Genomic DNA, 18,605 nt, shown 5'->3' on the forward strand with positions numbered 1-18,605 from the left:
TGGATGTGCCGCATACCACAACTCTGCAGTACTGGAGGATGATTTCCCAAAGGGGCCAGGCCTCTACTCAATGGTTTTCACTTCTGAAGTTATTATAATTCATAAAAAAACCCTCAAGAACTCAGTTTTCTAATCCTCATTGTTACTTATTTGAGATTTTGTTAAAACTGGTGCGTGCGCACGGCACTGCAAACGACGATTCAGTGGTTCGTATTCCTCCTAGCCTTCTGGAAATCCACTTTGGTACTGTCATAGTCGTCTCCAGCTGGGGAACAGCAGCAACTCCTACAATGAATGGGCTGTTTTTTGCTTAAGTCTGAGAGTCAAACTACGAGCGAAGTGTGCACCACAGGGTGCGTGCCTGCCTTTCCAAACTTTTGTGGAATGAGGGAAGGATAAAGAGCTCCCTGAGCCTCTCATGTTCTTCTGCCCTGAATGAAATTAAAGGAAGTGAGGCTTTATCCTTCCCTCATTCCACAAAAGTTTGGAAAGGCAGGCCCACCCCCTGTGGTGCACACTGAGCCCTGCTGGATCAGACCAGAGGACCATCTAGTCCAGCATCTTGTCAACAACATGGCATAGAGATTGATGTGACCTCCTAGCAATGATAATCAGAGGTCCCTGCCTCTGAATGGGACTTAGTTGCCCCAGATCCCATGAGGGAGCACAAGTCTGGGGTTGATGAGGTGCACCGGGCCAAATGCTCCCCCATGTGGGAGCAGGAAGAGGCGGAGCAACCTGTCCTTACACAAACACTAGTCTGCAGTGTGGCGTGAAGTCTCCAGTGCAGGAGTGGGCAAACTGGCCCTCCAGATGCCCATAGACTACTATTCCCATGACCCCTTGCCAGCCAACACTGGCAGGGGCTCATGGGAATTGTAGTCCACGGACATCTGAAGGGCCACTGTTTGCCCACCTCTGTTACAGTGCAGAAAGGGCTAGTGGCCACTGATAGATTTATCCTCCGTTAATCTATCTAATCTGCTTTTAGAGCAGCCTGTTACCACCTCCTAAAGCAGCTCTTGAAGGGAGGGACACTGGCACACAATGGCCAGTTTGACCCTAAGGCTCAGCTTGTGTGATTCTGAGGTAGCAACATTAATTCTTGTTGGAGGAACAGGAACATTCTCACCCTGTTAAAGCAACATGTCACCTGGGCACTCCTTACAGTCACATTATGTGCAGGGACCCAATATATGTGACAAATTCCTCCTCAAAATACAGGAGTGCTAAATGAGGCTTTAACGCTTGCAGGCCTCCGCATGGAGTATGCATATCTCATGTGTGAGTGTGTGTGGGGACAGGTACCTACCCCTCCATCACATGATCCAGGTTATCTAACAGCAAGCACACAAAACTCAGACATTGGAGATGAAGCTTAAAATCTGTATTCTTGGCTCTTGGTATAAACAATGTAGAATACAACAATGTGACGTGTCTATACAAATGTACTCTAGATATAGCAAAACTCTAATGAATTAATGCCTCTTTAAAATTAACAGCGGTTTATCAATGTTAATATTCAATCAATGGCAGCATCATGATATTTTACCTTGAAACGTGCTCGACGGCATCTTGGAAAAATACCAGCTTCACCTCCTTAGCGCTTGACAAATTATAATCGTCCAAATAGTCTTGTAAAATATCCATGAGCTTTGGTATGTCAGCTAGCTCTTCATACACACGCTCAGCCTTATCGAGACCAACCTGAAAGAACAGGAGAAAAGCCCTGCTGCATCATACCAATGGTCTCTCTAGTCCAGCATCCTGTCTCTCCCCGTGGCCCACCATTTCCTCTGGACAGCCAACAACACGGCATAGGGGCCAGGGCCTTCTCCCAATGTTGCCTCCTGGCTCTGGGATTCAGAGGCTTAGTGCTTCTGGATGTGGAGGTTCCCCTCTGTCACCATGGCTAGTAGTCATCGACAGACCTGTCCTTCATGAATCGAATCAATCCCCTTTTAAAGATGTTTATTCTTGCGACCATCATGATAATTTCTGGCAGTGGATTCTACATTTTAATTATTTTCTATATATGAAGTGTTCTTGTTTTATTGATAATCCCACCAACCAATGGCTGAAGGGATTGAAAATGAAATAACCATTATTAATACTCTGTATAAAGCAGTATTATGGAGGCAAAAATGAGATGAACGCTATGAAAAAAATAGAAATAAATATTCCAAAATAATACAATCTGCTGTTTTAGGTATTTAAAAAAAAAAAAAAAAACCTCTGGGAGGAACAGCTGCTGATCTTAACATATATTGACAGTGAAACATTTGGAGAAAAAATCATCCTCTTCTGAGTTAACTTTACATGTATAAAAGGTGCATTATTGCTTTATGTTTTGTTTCACACTGTAATCGTAGTCCTACTACATTGCTTATAAAAATCTCATTCTGTTGATTGCATTGACTGGTACTGTAGAATCCCTCTTGAGTCTCAGTGAGAAAGGCAGACTAAAAGTTTTTTAAAAATCTGTGTAGCCTGCATGGAGTCTGTGCAGCATGTATAGGAGAGGATGAGAATATGACTCAGCAGGTCCCTCTGTGTTTTCCCCAGATGCATATTCATGGGGCCCCAATATTCCCCCAATTTTTACAGCTTCTCAGCCTTTTGGCTAAGACCAAGCATAGTGTACCGAATCTTTGGACAAATTCAAAATCCTCTTTCCTGTTTGCTGAGCGTGATATTCATCCTTTCCAGTATAATCACTCTATCGCAATAATTATCTAGAAACAAGAGGCAGGGGCCTAATACAAAGCTAACAGGAATGCCATTACCAGGATGGGCAGCATGTGGAGAGAGAGCTTGGATACTGCAGGATACCCTGAGTGGGTCATAGTGTTTGATGCATGGAAGATGAGCCACCCAGCACTCGGAATCAGTAGTTGGCTTTTTCCCCAAAGCAATGTTGCTTCAGACAGAGGACTGTGCATCCTTTCCTTCTCATCCCTTAATCAGTCATGTGCTGGTTTCTTTTTTCAAGGCCACATTAAAGAACGTGAATCCCAGGAACTGGTTTTTAAGTTTAGAAATATTGCTGAAAAAAGCTGGATTTTCTATGGAGAAGGAGAGCCAGCATGGGGCTGGTTAAGAGTAGCGGCCTCAAATATGGAGAGCCGGGTTTGATTCCCTGCTCCTCCTCCACACGCAGCCTGCTGGGTGATCTTGGGCCAGTCACAGTTCTCTCAGAGCTCCCACAGCCCCACGTGCCTCACAAAGTGATTGTCCTGGGGAGAGGAAGGGGCAGCAACCGCAAGCCGCTTTGAGTTTCCTTAGAGTAGAATAAAAAGGTAAAGGTAAAGGTATCCCCTGTGCAAGCACCGAGTCATGTCTGACCCTTGGAGTGACGCCCTCCAGCGTTTTCATGGCAGACTCAATACGGGGTGGTTTGCCAGTGCCTTCCCCAGTCATTACCGTTTTACCCCCAGCAAGCTGGGTACTCATTTTACCGACCTCGGAAGGATGGAAGGCTGAGTCAACCCTGAGCCGGCTGCTGGGATCGAACTCCCAGCCTCATGGGCAGAGCTTTCAGACGGCTGCCTTACCACTCTGCGCCACAAGAGGCTCATAGAGTAGAATAAAGCAGGGTATAAAAACTACTCTTCTTCTTGTCTTATATGAAACAGCTTAAAGAACATTGGTGGTGACTTTTCTGAGCCCTTTCTCCAGTCAGAAAGCAGCTGGCTGTCACCCCGACCTTTGTGAACGACAGACAAAATAATCGCTGTCCTTTGAAGTCATTAATTCCCCTTTCCTTAATTAAATGTTGTATTGACCTGCCGTTGAAGAAGTGTTTCTTCTTCAAAGCTAAACTGGAGATGTGATGGAAAACCACATTTATCGAGGTAAATATCTGGCAAATATTTTTTGACTGAAACGTACCTCTCGAGGCCTGAGGGACTCCTCCAGGAAATATTCCAATGCAAAGGAGCAAGAAAATCTTATCAGCATGTTCCTTCCATATGCCTATGCCAGGGCCATCTGCTGACCAGCTGTTTGCTTTCTAAACTGATTTAATGTGTCAGCTCCGGGGTTGGTTTGGGCCTTGCTCTTAAATATAAGTCTTTCAGACTCTGATGGACGTTTCTAATTGGAAAACACCACAGCCCCTGCTAGAGGCATCCAAATTCAAGAGGATCACCGGCTTTTCACTAAATGTCTTGGGGCTGCCAAAACTAACCTCACAACCTTCTCTTTGCTTCTTCGGGCAATGTCTAGCTAGCGATGGCCAACTATTCAAGGGAACGTTAAGGATCTTAGCTGGCTACCTACAGAGAGGCTCACTGCAGAAGACAACAAAAACTGGGTAAATATTTGGCGGGAAGCTGCCCATAACTGTCTCAAAAGGGTTCTTTTTGTTGCCCCTCAAGGAAGAATATCTGACACAAAATTCAGGTCTCGGTAAACTGTCCTATTTCTTGTGATGTTCTATTTCTTGTGACGTACTTTCATCATTTGGGGGGTTTTCAACTGTGTCAGATGTTCAATGCTAGGGGCGGGGCTACCTTTCGTATCCCAGACATCCTAGGAAAGAAGAAGAATCCCACCCTTTGGCAAAACAATACTCTTTAAGTTGCCTGGTTGGTACCTCTTTAGAAACAGGATTGCTGAAAGATTGTACAGACTAGCACCCACAGGCCACTGCTGTTGGCCAAAAAACACCCATGAGTAGATCTCCAGAGATGTAGTTTAGCTGTGAAACTCATCTGTGAGGGGAAGAAGTATGGGCAAGAGTGTGCACTGGAGGAGGAGGGAATAACTCTTCCCTGACTGGAAATCCAGGCTGCTTTACGTACTGGTAGGGGGAAAGACAGGTGCTACAGAAATACAGGTCTTTCCCCCCAACAGAGCTTAAATCTCTCCCGACAGGCCATTTAGGGTAAAGGGAGAGAAAAGCCAAGTCCTCCCTTCCCAGCATTTGGGGTAGTTCTTAAAGAGAGCCGGCTTGGTGTCATGGTTAAGAGTGAAGGCCTCTAATCTGGAGAGCTGGGTTTGATTCCCCACTCCTCCACAGGCAGCCGGCTGGGTGACCTTGGGCTAGTCACAGTCCTGTTAAAGCTGTTCCCACAGAGCAGTTTCTCTGAGATCTCTCTCAGACACACCGACCTTTGTTGTGGGCAGAGGAAGGTGAGGCAACTATAAGCCACTCTGAAAAGCAGGGTATAAAAACCAACTCTTCTTCTAGACCCATGTAAGGAGGGATGCCAGCCTCCACGTGGCTCCTGGGGATTCCCCAGAATTAGAGCTCATCTTCAGACTAGAAAGATCAGTTCCCCTGGAGAAAACCGCTCCACTCCCAAATCACTGCAAATTTTCCAACCTGGATCTGGCATCCCTACCTGCCCCATCCCCTGCCAGGGGGTAGAGGGGGACCTGACAAATCTACGTGTAACACAGCAAGGTGGTAATCCTTGGAGCACCAGACTCTACAGCAGCAGTGAAGGAAATCAGAGTATTACACGAGGACAGCCTAAGCTGGATTTCAGAAAAAGCTGCCTTGATTTGTAAAAGCCCTGCCTAGTATTAAAATAGTACCTTTGTGACCTCATCCATAGTCAGGGGAAAACGTAGATCATCATATATATGAGAGAGGTGGGGGGAGGGGTTGTTTGCCAGTGTAAGAAAACCGTCTGGACTTCTATAAATATGCGAGAGGAACACAGCAACTTTGGCCATGAAGCAAACACTGCCGCTCCTTTCGCTTTCCTAAAGTGCATGATGTTTACACGGCAGAATTCATTTGCTTTACAACACTGCACCCTTGGCATTCATATTCCAAAGAAAGCAGTATGGTTCTATGAAGGTGAATTCCTACACAGGGCACAGAATAACTATTTCTGCGGAGGAACGCTCACCTTTAAGAAGTCTCCGAATAGGATAGGTTTCGATGCAAATGAGTCCGGATCAACTGAGACTCCAAAATGTTTGCCTGCAAATCAAAATCCTCAGGTTAACTCAGTTCCTTTCAATCCATCTACGTAATGTGTTTTTTGCGTGTCAGAGGTAATCTATACTGGGTAGAGTAAAGCATCCTTACTGGCCATGTCAGACAACATGGAATAGAAATATTGTTTGTCGTCACTGCTGATGAGGCGGTCATGGAAAACTCTTTGGCACTCGTGGCAGAAGAGCCTGAATATCTGATTCTGATCTCGAACCGATCCAGAGTCACACTGCAATATGCCTGTAGTAGAAAAAAATACAGAAATAATATTGTCATGTATGTCAGCAATTGTCGATACTATTTACAAATTCAGTTAAATTTCACCAGCCTCAGACCAGTGGGGACTCCTCAGAGGAAGAACTGGGCTTTGGGGAGATGACACAGGCAGCGTTCCAACAGGAGGAGTCAGAAGAACAGGTTGCTCAGGAAGAAACACCAAAGCCTCATAGCCTCTCCTGTTCAAGCCCAGCTGCGGAGCAGGCTGCTCAGGAAACCAGGCTGGAAGTGCCAGCAGAAGCTGTCAAGACCAACCACCAGCTCTGCCCGAGACCAGCTGTAGCTCACTAGACTGAGGGCTCCCCTAAGACAGCCGTGGGACATAGCAGAAGGCATCTACGGGGTGAGTTAAAGGCTAAAAAAACACAGTGTGCAGTTGCTTGCCCAGTGCCACCTGCTGCAAGGAAACGAGTCTTTGCAGGATGATGACTGAAGGCCACAAGGATGGCTATTTAAGAGCAGCAGAACAAGCAAGAAGCATGGAAACAACTCATGCATTTAGCTATGAAGGCTGTTGCCCATTTTTCCTGATTCCTGCCTGTTTGCCTCATTTCCTTGGCACTCTGGCCCCAGACTGGTCCTGTGACCACTCTACTACACTGCATCTGTCTGCCTGCTCAGTAATGAACCTACAGCGTTGTGTAGGCTTCCGGCCACTTGATCCCCGTTTTGCAAGACTGTATGGACCTGGATGGTCGATGTGACAATTGTAAGAGGACTATTAACCACTGAACATATTAAAATAAATTTATGTTTGAGAGACAACCAATGTTTGAGTCACTGAGGAAGATGTTTAAAGTTGAAAATGAGTTTCAAGGACCCAGGACTCGTTCTGGCACGGACTGATTTAATAAATAATTCTGAAAGATCTGTTGCCATTGTCAGCTTATCTTACATAGTCTCTCAACCTTGTTGCCAAGTGCCTGCTCATGAACACATCACCTTCCCCACTTTAGTCCTTGCTGCAAGCACACCTGTATCGTAAAGCCCTCTTTAATGTTGGGTTATGTTCCTGAAAACAGAGTGCGAAGCAAAACACACAAACAAAAGCTCTACTTAAGAGGTACTGATAATGCTTGTTCTTGTAGGGATATGGCCACAGGATCCAAATTTCTTATGGATGGATCCCATGCGAGGCAGCGGATGGAGGAAGCCCACTGCCTCTCACTTCCCACACCAAGGTTCCTTCCCAGGAGACCTGCAGCCACCAAGTTGGCAACTGCTGCTCCTCTTGAGGGCCCTGCTCCTCAGCCCTCTGGCATATTTGGGACATGTCTGTCTGTCCCACTCACAGGAGCACCGTATCACTTTCAGCCCAACCATATTTACTTCCGGCCAGGCCGACTGTGTTGCGGAGCTGCCACCCAAACTACTGAAATGAAAAAGAGGGCTCTCTCACGCAATTCTGTGCTGCCACATTCCTATTCCCTTTGTAAAAATAAATACTTCAGAAACACTGAGATGCATAAGAGCCCTAACAATAATCGAAGATTCTGAGGACTGAAATGACGGCTTGCTTGGGCAAATGGGCCACCGCAGAACATTACTTGCATATCACCTGTCTGATCCAGCACAGTACTTTTTCAAGTGCGAATAAAAGCATGGATACACTTTTGGGGTGGGATAAAAGGTAAAGGTAAAGGTATTCCCTGTGCAAGCACCGGGTCATGTCTGACCCTTGGGGTGACGCCCTCTAGCGTTTTCATGGCAGACTCAATACGGGGTGGTTTGCCAGTGCCTTCCCCAGTCATTACCGTTTACCCCCCAGCAAGCTGGGTACTCATTTTACCAGCCTCAGAAGGATGGAAGACTGAGTCAACCTTGAGCCGGCTGCTGGGATTGAACTCCCAGCCTCATGGGCAGAGCTTCAGACAGCATGGCTGCTGCCTTACCACCGCGCCATAAGAGGCTCTAGGGGTGGGATAGGGAACCTGAATTCAAAAGGAATCTTTTGCTCTTAAATACCCCCCCTCCTCCTCCCTGCAGGGAGAAAACAATAAGCAAAGCAAATGTTGCAATTTTCCTTTTAGCATGGTATCTCGACTCCCAGCTCTCTCAGAAAGGAAGGGGGCATTCACTTGCAGGGGGGCCCTATGCCACAAACTATCACCAGGCTGCGATTCTTCCCTCCCCTCAGAAAGGGATGAATGAACAGACAAGGAGAATCATCAAGAGTTGAGTAATGGTGAGATAAGTGATCGAGTGATGTGCCCTGAGTATCTCGCAAATCTGGCTTCAGATTGGAAAGCGACCCACGGAGACCGCACCAAAATCTGAAATACACGAGTGAGAAAAGAAACTCTGCTTCTGCATCTGCAAGACGCATTGGCAATAGCTGCAAGCCCTCTAATGCCTCTTAGGCGACATGCTGAGCGGAGCTGGGAACCATCTGCTGATGCACAGAAGGGAACCCGGGTTCTAAATACATGCATCGCGGTGATGGAGCGCGCCAAACAGAGCTACGGAGGCACCCTAAGAAGAGAGTGCGGTCGCTGCCTCTCATCACTCTAGATGTCGGTGGCAATTCCCACCGAAAAACATTACTCCCACGTATTGTCTGTTTGTCTGTGTGCTACACAACTACTGAGATGGAACCTAAACAGAGATGAAGATATCAAGAATATAGACAGATGAAAGTCGGTTCATCCAATTTAATATCCCGCCTTCAGCTCTAGGCAACCTGCAGAAGGCATGCCCATATATTTTCCAAACCTGTTGGCTTATCAGTATAGAGCTGATGTTGGGGAATCCTATGAGAATCCAAAACGTAATCATTTTATGCTGTGAAGCATGAGATTTGATTTCTTTGACTGGCTTAAAATGGATAGCTATGACTACGACATGGAGTAATAAAATTGTCCAGCCACAGTAATGCGCTGCAGCTGGCAAACTCCGGGAACCTAGAAATCCAAAGGCTGGCCTTCTGTGATAGAATACTTATTACTAGTGTTCTGAAGCTTATTCTCCCCTTGTTACTTTAGTGGCTCTCACGTCGTTATATTACAGAAGAAGGGGACACAAAGGGCAGCGAACGGCTCTCCCACCAATGCGGCAGGGAAAAGACAAGCACTACATTGCATACGTTGCCCTTCCGAATAAATAAAACCAATCCGAAGAGACATGGAAAGAATGAGCTGGATTCCTCTGAAAGGAAGGAGGAGGACGAGTGCAATAGTGTGTAAAATTAAAGTTGTGCTCTTGGTACCTCAACCAGGAGCGCTGTGTGCATAAGCCCACAGTGACACCTGAAACGTCTAGCATCAATAATCGCACGAGGGTTGGTGGCTCAGCTGGATGTCGAAGTTGAAAGCTTTCTGTGGCAGCTGTAACTCTGGAGACTCTTTTCTCGCGCTGTGTGTGTGTGTCAGCAGTGGGCAGTGCCCAGTGCAAGCCATTTTACAACATTCCTCAATATTTGTGCACTGAAACCCCCAGAGCCACAGGACAAAACATGCGCACAGATCGCGCCACCATGCGACAAAACATGCAACGTTGAAATTAAAAGAGCAAAACAATGGCTGGGGAGACATTATTAGGCAGAAGAATGACTGGCAACGGTAGCACAAAACTGGAACCGAAAAGAGGTGCCGTATGGAAAACACACGACTTACCTTGCACGCACTTTGACAAATCACGTAAATTAAACACATAATGGGATTTTGCTGGTGTTGGAAGAAGATCAATGCTCATTCTTTGATATATTTCAACAGCAGCATCCACTATGCTTTTTGCAGACTGCTTAACTGCCGAAGAGAATTCAGCCAAAAAGCCTTTTAAAATAGCCTAGACAAAGAGGGGGGGGGGATATTTTAAAGCAAAGGAAAAAACACACCTTGTGACAGTTCCTCTTTTATTCTTTGCAAACCAGCTGTGACTAATTTTTTAAATATATACCTTAACTCTTTGTATCATTGGAAAACAACTCTGGATCGATAGAAACAGATTGCTTTATCCATTGAGGGTAATGTGAGTTGCAACACACATGCAGAGCTTGCATATCCGCCGAAGTTTCCTTGTGTCATAATCGCCCTCCCAATCTCCAACGGATCTGTGGGTCCTTCACCCCTCCCTAACCCCACATTCCTGTTTCTTTTCCGTACCTTTCTTCCTCCTTTCCATCCCACAGTTTATGACCGGTAGAGCCCATCCTCCCCGCTGAGAAGAGCTCTCCCTTACCTATCTTCGTCCTTGATTCACATAGTAGGGGGTTGGAAATTTACTGCCAAGAATGGCAGACGGCACAGACTGAATGTCTATCAAATTCGTGCCTTTTGGATCAAAAGCCTTCACTATGAGTGCCTGCTTTCCTGCCTAAACTAACCCCCCTATATATAGATCCGAGGAGGCTACATGTGCTTGTCTCTGTCAATGCTCCTGTTCCTGCCAAGCTCTGTCTAGCTGTACCCCATGGAATCCCTCAATAAAGACTGATTTCTTTGCACAAGTGTATGGAGCAGTATGGCCAGTCGGGCCAGCCTACGGTTCGTGACATCTTGTCTGTTCCAGGGGATGCACACTGATGCAGGTAAGTGAATCCATGGAATGGAGTGAACGGCCAAACACATATAAGACCGCTGTGTAAGCACTGTAGTGCCCTACAAAGCTCTGGATCAGATTATTTATATTTGGATTTATATGACCGCCCCTCCCAGGTACCAGCTTGGGGCGGTTTACAATTTATAGGAATTACCATTAACACAGTAAATAGTTAAAACAATAAAAAATGTAAGATGCACAGGATTCCCCAACTATTGATGTAAGCTTACTTGCCGATATTACTTTTATTGCAGGGGGAGGGCTCTTATGGTCTTATGTAGGAGGGGGCCAGCTTGATGCTATTCTGTAATCCATTGGCTCCAACCAAATGCTTGGTGGAAGAACTCCTTTTTGCAGTCCCGCAGTTCTTCCAGGAGCTCATTCCATCAGGTTGGGGCCAGGACCAAAACGGCCCTAACTCTGGCTGAGGCCAAACGTATGTCTCAGGGACCAGGGATCATCGGCTGATTTGTACTGGCAGAGCACAAAGCTCTACAAGGGGCAAAGTCAGCCAGGCAGGTCACTCAGGTACGAGGGACCCAGGCTGCAAATGGCCTTGAAGATTAAAACCCAAACCTTGAACCTGTTCTGGAACTCAATTGGGAGCCAATGCAACTATCTGAGAACAGGCTGGATGTGGGTTCTCCATGGTGTTTCATGAGAACCCATGCTGCTGCATTTGGACCAGTTGCAATCTCTGGATCAGGCCTGGAGGTGACAAGTTTGTGGATCACTGTAGGTATATGCTCCGGTGGCAGGTAGGGCACTACTAGTTTAGCTTGGCAAGGGTGGTAAAATGCCACCTGCACTACTCTGGTGACTTGTGTCTCCATGGATAGGGAGACATCAAAAATCATGCCCAAGTTCCTAGCAGTCAGTTATGCTCCCTTTCCTGGTCCTTTCCTATCCAGCCAAAGGGACTTCGTCATTGAAGGGTTGACCATCACTGCTTCCAAGCAACTGGCAAATGTCCCAGGGGGTGAATCTATGTTGAATATTTTGCTAATTTGGAATATAAAAACTTCTAGAGTGCCACGTAAGTCATTTGAGTTAAAGGGGGCTTTCCCATTCCTTCCTTTAGATCCCTGGGCTGAACAAATAACCAAAATATTCTACCGTGAGGGGGTAGGATGGGCAAAATTCTTCAGGAAAGAAGAAAACAGACAACCTGGACTGGTCAGTCACAAAAGTGAAAATGTAGGGAAAACCTTGCCTCTAAAGGAGGGAAGACGATGGGGTCGTCATAGCAGCACGTTTTTAAAATATGGTTCTGTCCTACCGCTTCAAATTTTTCTCTCCTTTCCCCCCACCACAGTATTACCAGCAACCACCTGTGCCAGTCAAGATGGTACTAATAAACACAGTACCCGTAATTCACCATTTCCTGGCAAAGAAGTAAAGACTGATGGAATGAAGACAGTCTGGGGTGAAAGTGGACCTGAGTGGCTTTGGAAAACATGTGACGGAACAGATGGTCTGAGTATACCTTTCTCTGATTTTTAAAAACTGAAAAAGCAGAGGTATGTGCATTAGAGATGCTGAAAGGATTCTTCTTGTGAGAAGCTTAAGCGGTTGCATTTGACTTCACAGCTGGGGTGTAGCTAAGAGGCCATTTTCTTCTAGACAAGGATGACCAGGGTCATTCTCTCTTTTTCCCGGAACATATGACTTGACTTACCGGCTGATGACCTTCTCAGGACCTTGTCTAACCCAGTCCCCCTCCTCTGTCCTCATTTAGCATCCTGGTTTCAGGCAGCCAACAAAATAAACTGGCTACAGGAAGCTGGCTAGTACACTGATTCACTGGGTTTATTAAAAGATTTTTTAAAACCCTATCATTCCAAAACTCCAGGTAGTTTAGAAAGAAAGAATACTAAAATGCACAATTAAATCCAACCTGCGCAGTTAATCCTAAAACATAACAGGCCTAAGATGTTAACCCTCCGACACATAGAGCATCAAATCAAATATAAAGCCCTTAGACAAGACACATGTAATCTACGTAGACCAATTTTGAACTCTCTGAGAAAAGACTTTTCAAATAGTGTAGCGCTGCATGCCTTTTGAGAGGCTGGAAGAGAAATGGCCTTCTGAGGAGTAGCCTCTAGAATAAGGTGACCAGATTTTAACATTGGTAAAGCGGGACACCATTGACCGGGGGGGTTCTTGATTTAAAATTTGGTCTATATGGAGCAACAAAATGTTTCATAGAACGCATAGAACGCAAAAATAGTATTGTAATATATATTTTTTAATTTCAACATAAGTATAATTTGCCCAGTACCCCCAGATGTCCCTCCAAAAGTGGGACAATCTGGTTACCTTACTCTAGAACAGTGGTTCCCAAACTTATCTGGCCTACCACCCCCTTTCCAGAAAAAATATTACTCAGCGCCCTGGAAATTAATTGTTTTTAATTTTAATAGTTATTCATCGCCCCCAAATGCACCTGTGGCCCATCACCGCCCCCCTGGATCTCTGAAGCACCCACCAGGGGGCAGTAGCGCCCACTTTGGGAATCACTGCTCTAGAAGGAACTGCAGGAAAAGCTTTCATGGGGGTGATAGTCATAATGGGGGGGGGTGGCAGTCATAATGGTCAGAAGGTACTGCTGGGCTGAGCTTTAAAATGGCACAGACTGAATACATTTCACAGACGTGGCCTTTCAGCCTCAGCATTCCCCCTACTTAAGGTTTTTGAATCTAAAATGTCTTGGTGGCTGGGCTCACCATAGCTACTCATGTTTTCTATTGCTCACTCATTTGTAGCATGCTGAGCCCTCCCTGCTGAAGTCTGCCATTAAGAGAGCCAACTTGGTGTAGTGGTTAGGAGTGCGGACTTCTAATCTGGCAAGCCAGGTTTGATTCTGCGCTCCCCCACATGCAACCAGCTGAGTGACTATGGGCTCGCCACAGCACTGATAAAGCTGTTCTGTCGAAGCAGTGATATCAGCGCTCTCTCAGCCTCACCTCCCTCACAGGGTGTCTGTTGTGGGGAGAGGAAGGGAAGGTGAATGTAAGATGCTTTGAGACCCCTTCGAGTAGAGAAAAGCGGCATATAAGAACCAGCTCTTCTTCTTCTTCTTTTAAGAACTTAAGAGGAGCCATGCTGGACAGACCAATGGTTCCGTTAGTCCAGCATTCTGTTTCATGCCAACAAGGCGCTCCCAGAAGTCCGACAAGCTGAGCATGGATGTCAGAGCCCCCCCCCCCTTTCTGTTATTCCCTTTCAGTGTTCAGATTCTCTCAACACGAGTCCATATAGACATCACAGCTGATTACTCCTGATGGACCTATCCTTGATTTCACTGGGCTTAGGCGGGAGGAACCCTGCTTAAGATTGCACTGTTCACCAATGGGACTATTTCCTTCTTTTGAGCCAATTAAACCATGCGCCACCACTGCATCGTGTGGCAATGAATTCCCCAAGTTAATTACGCTCTTTAAGAGAGAAGAGCTTCCTCAGTCGACTGCCCATCAATTCCTTGGAGGAGTAGGATGAGTGTCCTCACCACCTATTTTCTCCAACCTATGCCTAACTTTATAAAGGTTTTATAATCCTTTATATACATTTTATAAAGGATCCAGCCACTTGTCTACAAGAAATGCCCTTATTTTCGTCTGTGAAATGTTGGCCGGGTCTCACCAGATACTCCTACGTGGCGACAGGGTTTGTTCTAGGCGGTGTAAGGGTGGCCCGGATACAATCTTTCTGGGCACCCAATATGCCTCTCAATAACCTTGGGTGTAAAGGAGAGACTGTAAACAAGGAAACATACTATGAAGATGAATTACAGCAAGTTTTTGGATGGTTCCTAGGTAACCAGTTTCAAAATCATTACCCATCTAGCCTCTGCAGACTTGATCCAAAACACTCTGAAATTAATTGGGACCCGGCTCTTTGCCCATCTACTGCCCATTTTCGATAATATTGGGGAGGGGAAAACATGCACAGAAAAGTTGCAGCCCTTCAGAAAAGTGATACATTCTACTAAGCCTCTGTCAACTACCCCATAACAAAATAGCACGCAGAACAGCCTATTTTTGTGTTGTTGTTCCCTGGGACTACAGAAACGTTGCTACTGACCTGAAAAATTTGCTTAAGGCTATGCTCGGAGGGCGTCGGAAGGCACAGCATGGCAAAGTGTCTTATGAAACGTGCTGTGACTGGATTGCGTCCACCGCCTGGAGGTGCGCAGGCTGCCGCGATAGTCACATCCTGGGGAGGAGGGAGGGGTGGCGAGAAAGATCACAGACAATTTGTGGTCAGGAGAAAACAATAGTTAGTCACGTCTTTAAACCTGTAAAGCCCCATTTCCTTGGGTTTAACCATCTGGCTTTGTAACAAGCTGCAGCTCTGCTAATGGGATTGATTTCCTATTCTTGTATTTAATTGGGCACCAAAGAACAATTAGGAACTCCTGGTTTGTTACAAATACGATGGCATCTTTAACAACGGGTCACTCTTAAATAAAAGGCTAAGGTCTAAGTGGGCGGAGAGTGGGTGGGGCTGGTTCGGGTGAGGGCCCAGTCGGAAGGCGTGAAGTGCCTTCTGATTGGGCCCTCACCAGGACAGTCCAGAAAGTGACGGGGAAGCGATGCCATAGTGTGAGTACAGAAGGAGGCCTTTACCCCAGGCCCGGGGGGAAGGCCGCAGGCCCAGGGGGGAAGGAGGCCCCAGGCCCAGGGGGGAAGGCGGCCTTCAGTACAGGGCCCAGGAGTTTCTGGGCCCACAGGGAAGGCCACGCTGTGGCGGGGGGGGGGGGAGAGGGGGGAAGCAGGCCTTCCCCCTGGGCCCAAAAGGCCTCCTTCCCACCCCCACCCCCTTTCTAGTGCCCATTGTATTTAAAAGTACAACGGGCTTTAAATCTAGTCTCATATAAAAATCTAAAATGATCCGTGTCGTCTTGGATTTGGTTTGGATAAGCTGAAAAGTACCCGAATCAATGCTGATTCGGGTACTTTTTTGACCTATCCAAGCTGAATCACCCATCCCTGCCCTGATTGTGCTGTTCTGACTAAGCAGTTCTGTCAGCGCTCTCTCAGACTCAATTACCCTAATCAGGTGTCTGTTGTGGGAAGAGGAAGGCCACTGTGAGACTCCTTCAGGCAGTGAAAAGTGGGGTATAAAACCGAACTATACTTCTTTAAACAGCTGAATCAGTTCTGGCCAATTCATGATTTGGTGATTTGGTTATGATTCGGCCTGTTTAAAGGAGGTGCCTGGGTTGGGGGGGGGGAGCGTATCAAGCAGCTGATGTGTCATCACCAGCTGCTTGGCTCTCCAACATATCAGCTTCTTGGCACACCCTTTAAATGCCCCCCTTTCCAGACAGCAGAGGTGCTTCTTGCTGCTTGGGAAGATGGAGGGGGTGGAATATATGGGAGAGGGGATCTCTCCCATATATTCCACAATGTAAAGATAAAATAAACCTGACTGCTTGAGATTCTGCCAAATTCAAAGCAGTGAAGGGTGGTTTCGGTGATTCGCATTTGGCCTTAATCGATTCTAGCCAAATCCAAAATGGTCTGAATTTTTTCCCTGTGCACATGTCTAGACTTGGACTCTGTCCTTTTCGCTACACATCCTAAGCCTTCAGGTGTAAAGGAATCTATCAGAAGGCTTTTAAGCAGCAAAGACCATGTGGTAAGTTCTAAGTTCTGACTTTAGGGAGCAGCCGATGATAAGAGAAGCTGGATCTGAATGCTGTCATCTCGTGGACTGTCACTCAGGGTCATGACATACCAATGATGTCTAACAGCCCAAGCCCAGCCAGTTGACACCATGGCCAACTCTTGACATGTCATTTCTTCCCAACATTTCCAATGTGTAAAGAAATTAACTGCCAAGTCCCTTTTACAATGATGTCAGTTTGGCTCAGGCTCCCTGGACATAAGAGCACGGGGAGTTCTCTAAAACATAAAGGAACCAATTAACCGCTTCTTCCCCTTGCTGCTGATACTGAGGCTGGCAATCCGGTCAACTGACTTGCTAAATATTAATTACCCGTGCTTCAATCTCCACACACTTAAACGTTATCAAATGAAGCCAAGAATACTACTGGGTAGGAGGAAAGCTTATCTTCCCTATTATGGTGTCGTTTGTGAGCTTAGATAGAAATGAGAAAAGGCTTCCCTCCCTAGCCCTGAAGGAGGCAGAGACTACCAAGCAGCATACCACAGCTTCTCCTATTGGTGACTGCTACAACTACCATCATCTCCAAAAAGGAACAGGAACAGTTACCAGTAGAAAAGGTCACTTGATGAATTAATATCCAGTATAAAACTGTTACTACTGAAAGCCAACTGTTTTGTTGTACTCATAAAATTAAAACTTTAAAAGTATCAGACAGTATTTGGCCACTTACATGAATCCTTCTTTTTTTTTAACCTGTCAAATATAGAATTGCTCTCTCTGATCATTCTCCTCTGCTACTGTGTTATACCTACTCCAAACCCATTGTATTCCGGAGAAGAAAATACCACAAAAGACCTGCTGTGCTTCACAAAGGAAAGGCAGGATGGAGAAGAAAGTAAGTCTGCAGAGGCACACCCACAGAGTATTTCCACAAGGTATGAACAAGAGATGCAGACCTGCTTTCTCCTCACCCCATTGTCTGCCTTGTATACAACTTTCCTGGGGCTCCGCTTGAAGACTGTTCTACAGATGCTACTCCACTCCAGAACCCTTTTAATTGCAGGGGCAAATACACTGCCTTGGTTAGCAATTTTTGAAAACAATGCAACAGTCTTTCAACTCACATGGCAAGCTTACACACACACACACACACACAAAATTCATGACAGTCTCTTTGTGGTTGCTTTGTATTTGAAATCTCTTGAAAGTGCTTGTTTGTGTAAACTGGGCACAAGAGGGTACTTGGAGTGGGTGCTGTCCCATAACATCACCCACCCAGCCACTAGTTGGAAACCAGGTTCAACATTTCATCTATTTTTGTGGGCACGTTTTTTAGCCACTTCAAATCAGAACTCAGGCACCCGGATTATAACTTTCAAAGCAATAATCTGGCAACTGAAGGCAGGCTTACTTGTATTTCCTTCCAAAATAGTTTATCTCTATCGTAGAACCCTCCGAAGTCCTGGTATTGTCTCAGTAGCTCGATTGGAGGCTGAGACCCATAACGATCCAATTTAGGCATGTTCAGATCATCCACAAAAATGATAACTCTTTTCGTCCCTGGAGCTCCTAAAGCATAAAACAGACAAACCACTGCTGGCAAAGTTCTCCAAAGAAAGAAAAGTTTACCCATAAACTACTGAGAAAGTCCATCCAAAATGAGCCCAGTAATATGTGTATTTCTAAAAAAAAAAAAAAAAAAAAAAAAAAAAAGAGCAGTTGACAAAATTAAAAGTTGGATTATTTTAAGCTTTTCCCAGGTCCTGTTGGGATATCAACATAAGGACTGTTAGAGAAGAAAACATTACAACGTTAATTACTTTGACTTTCTGTAACTATTTTATACTTTGTTCTAGAACCCCTATTGAATCATTGGACCCTTCTCATGAAATTAAATTCCCACTAATTGCTTTCATAGTTTGTTTTGCTGTCTTCTGGTGCTTCAGTCCTTGGCAAATACATACACTACAATAGCCTTTCTGCAGCTTAGAGAATCTCTCTGACATTACATCTGACAGACAGCAGATGCCTCTGATTATACCTGTTCAGTCACGGCCCATTCAGAGACACGTGCTACATTATCAGCTCTGCTGAACAGAACAGAGATCAAAGGGGCTTGCATTGCATGATGCATGTACTGTGACAATGCGCCTAATCTAAAAAGTAGAAGATTGAAGTGGCTTCTTCAGAACAGTGATGGGGG

The 18,605-nt window shown here is 45.8% G+C and overlaps 1 protein-coding gene across 2 annotated transcripts in view; it reads right to left on the minus strand.

Annotated features, from left to right (window-relative positions):
• DNAH6 (dynein axonemal heavy chain 6) overlaps positions 1–18,605 on the minus strand; it is a 212,847-nt gene that overhangs the window by 123,527 nt on the left and 70,715 nt on the right. For both annotated transcript variants that reach the window (XM_077345452.1, XM_077345451.1), the window contains exons 40-45: positions 17,814–17,971; positions 14,852–14,983; positions 9,841–10,012; positions 6,047–6,193; positions 5,865–5,938; positions 1,553–1,707 (exon numbers count right to left, since the gene is read on the minus strand). In XM_077345452.1, the coding sequence (XP_077201567.1) occupies positions 1,553–1,707; positions 5,865–5,938; positions 6,047–6,193; positions 9,841–10,012; positions 14,852–14,983; positions 17,814–17,971 (838 nt within the window). The remainder of the gene's footprint in view (positions 1–1,552; positions 1,708–5,864; positions 5,939–6,046; positions 6,194–9,840; positions 10,013–14,851; positions 14,984–17,813; positions 17,972–18,605) is intronic.

Source organism: Paroedura picta, chromosome 7 (genome assembly GCF_049243985.1).
Source record: "Paroedura picta isolate Pp20150507F chromosome 7, Ppicta_v3.0, whole genome shotgun sequence".
Taxonomy (NCBI): Eukaryota; Metazoa; Chordata; class Lepidosauria; order Squamata; family Gekkonidae; genus Paroedura; species Paroedura picta.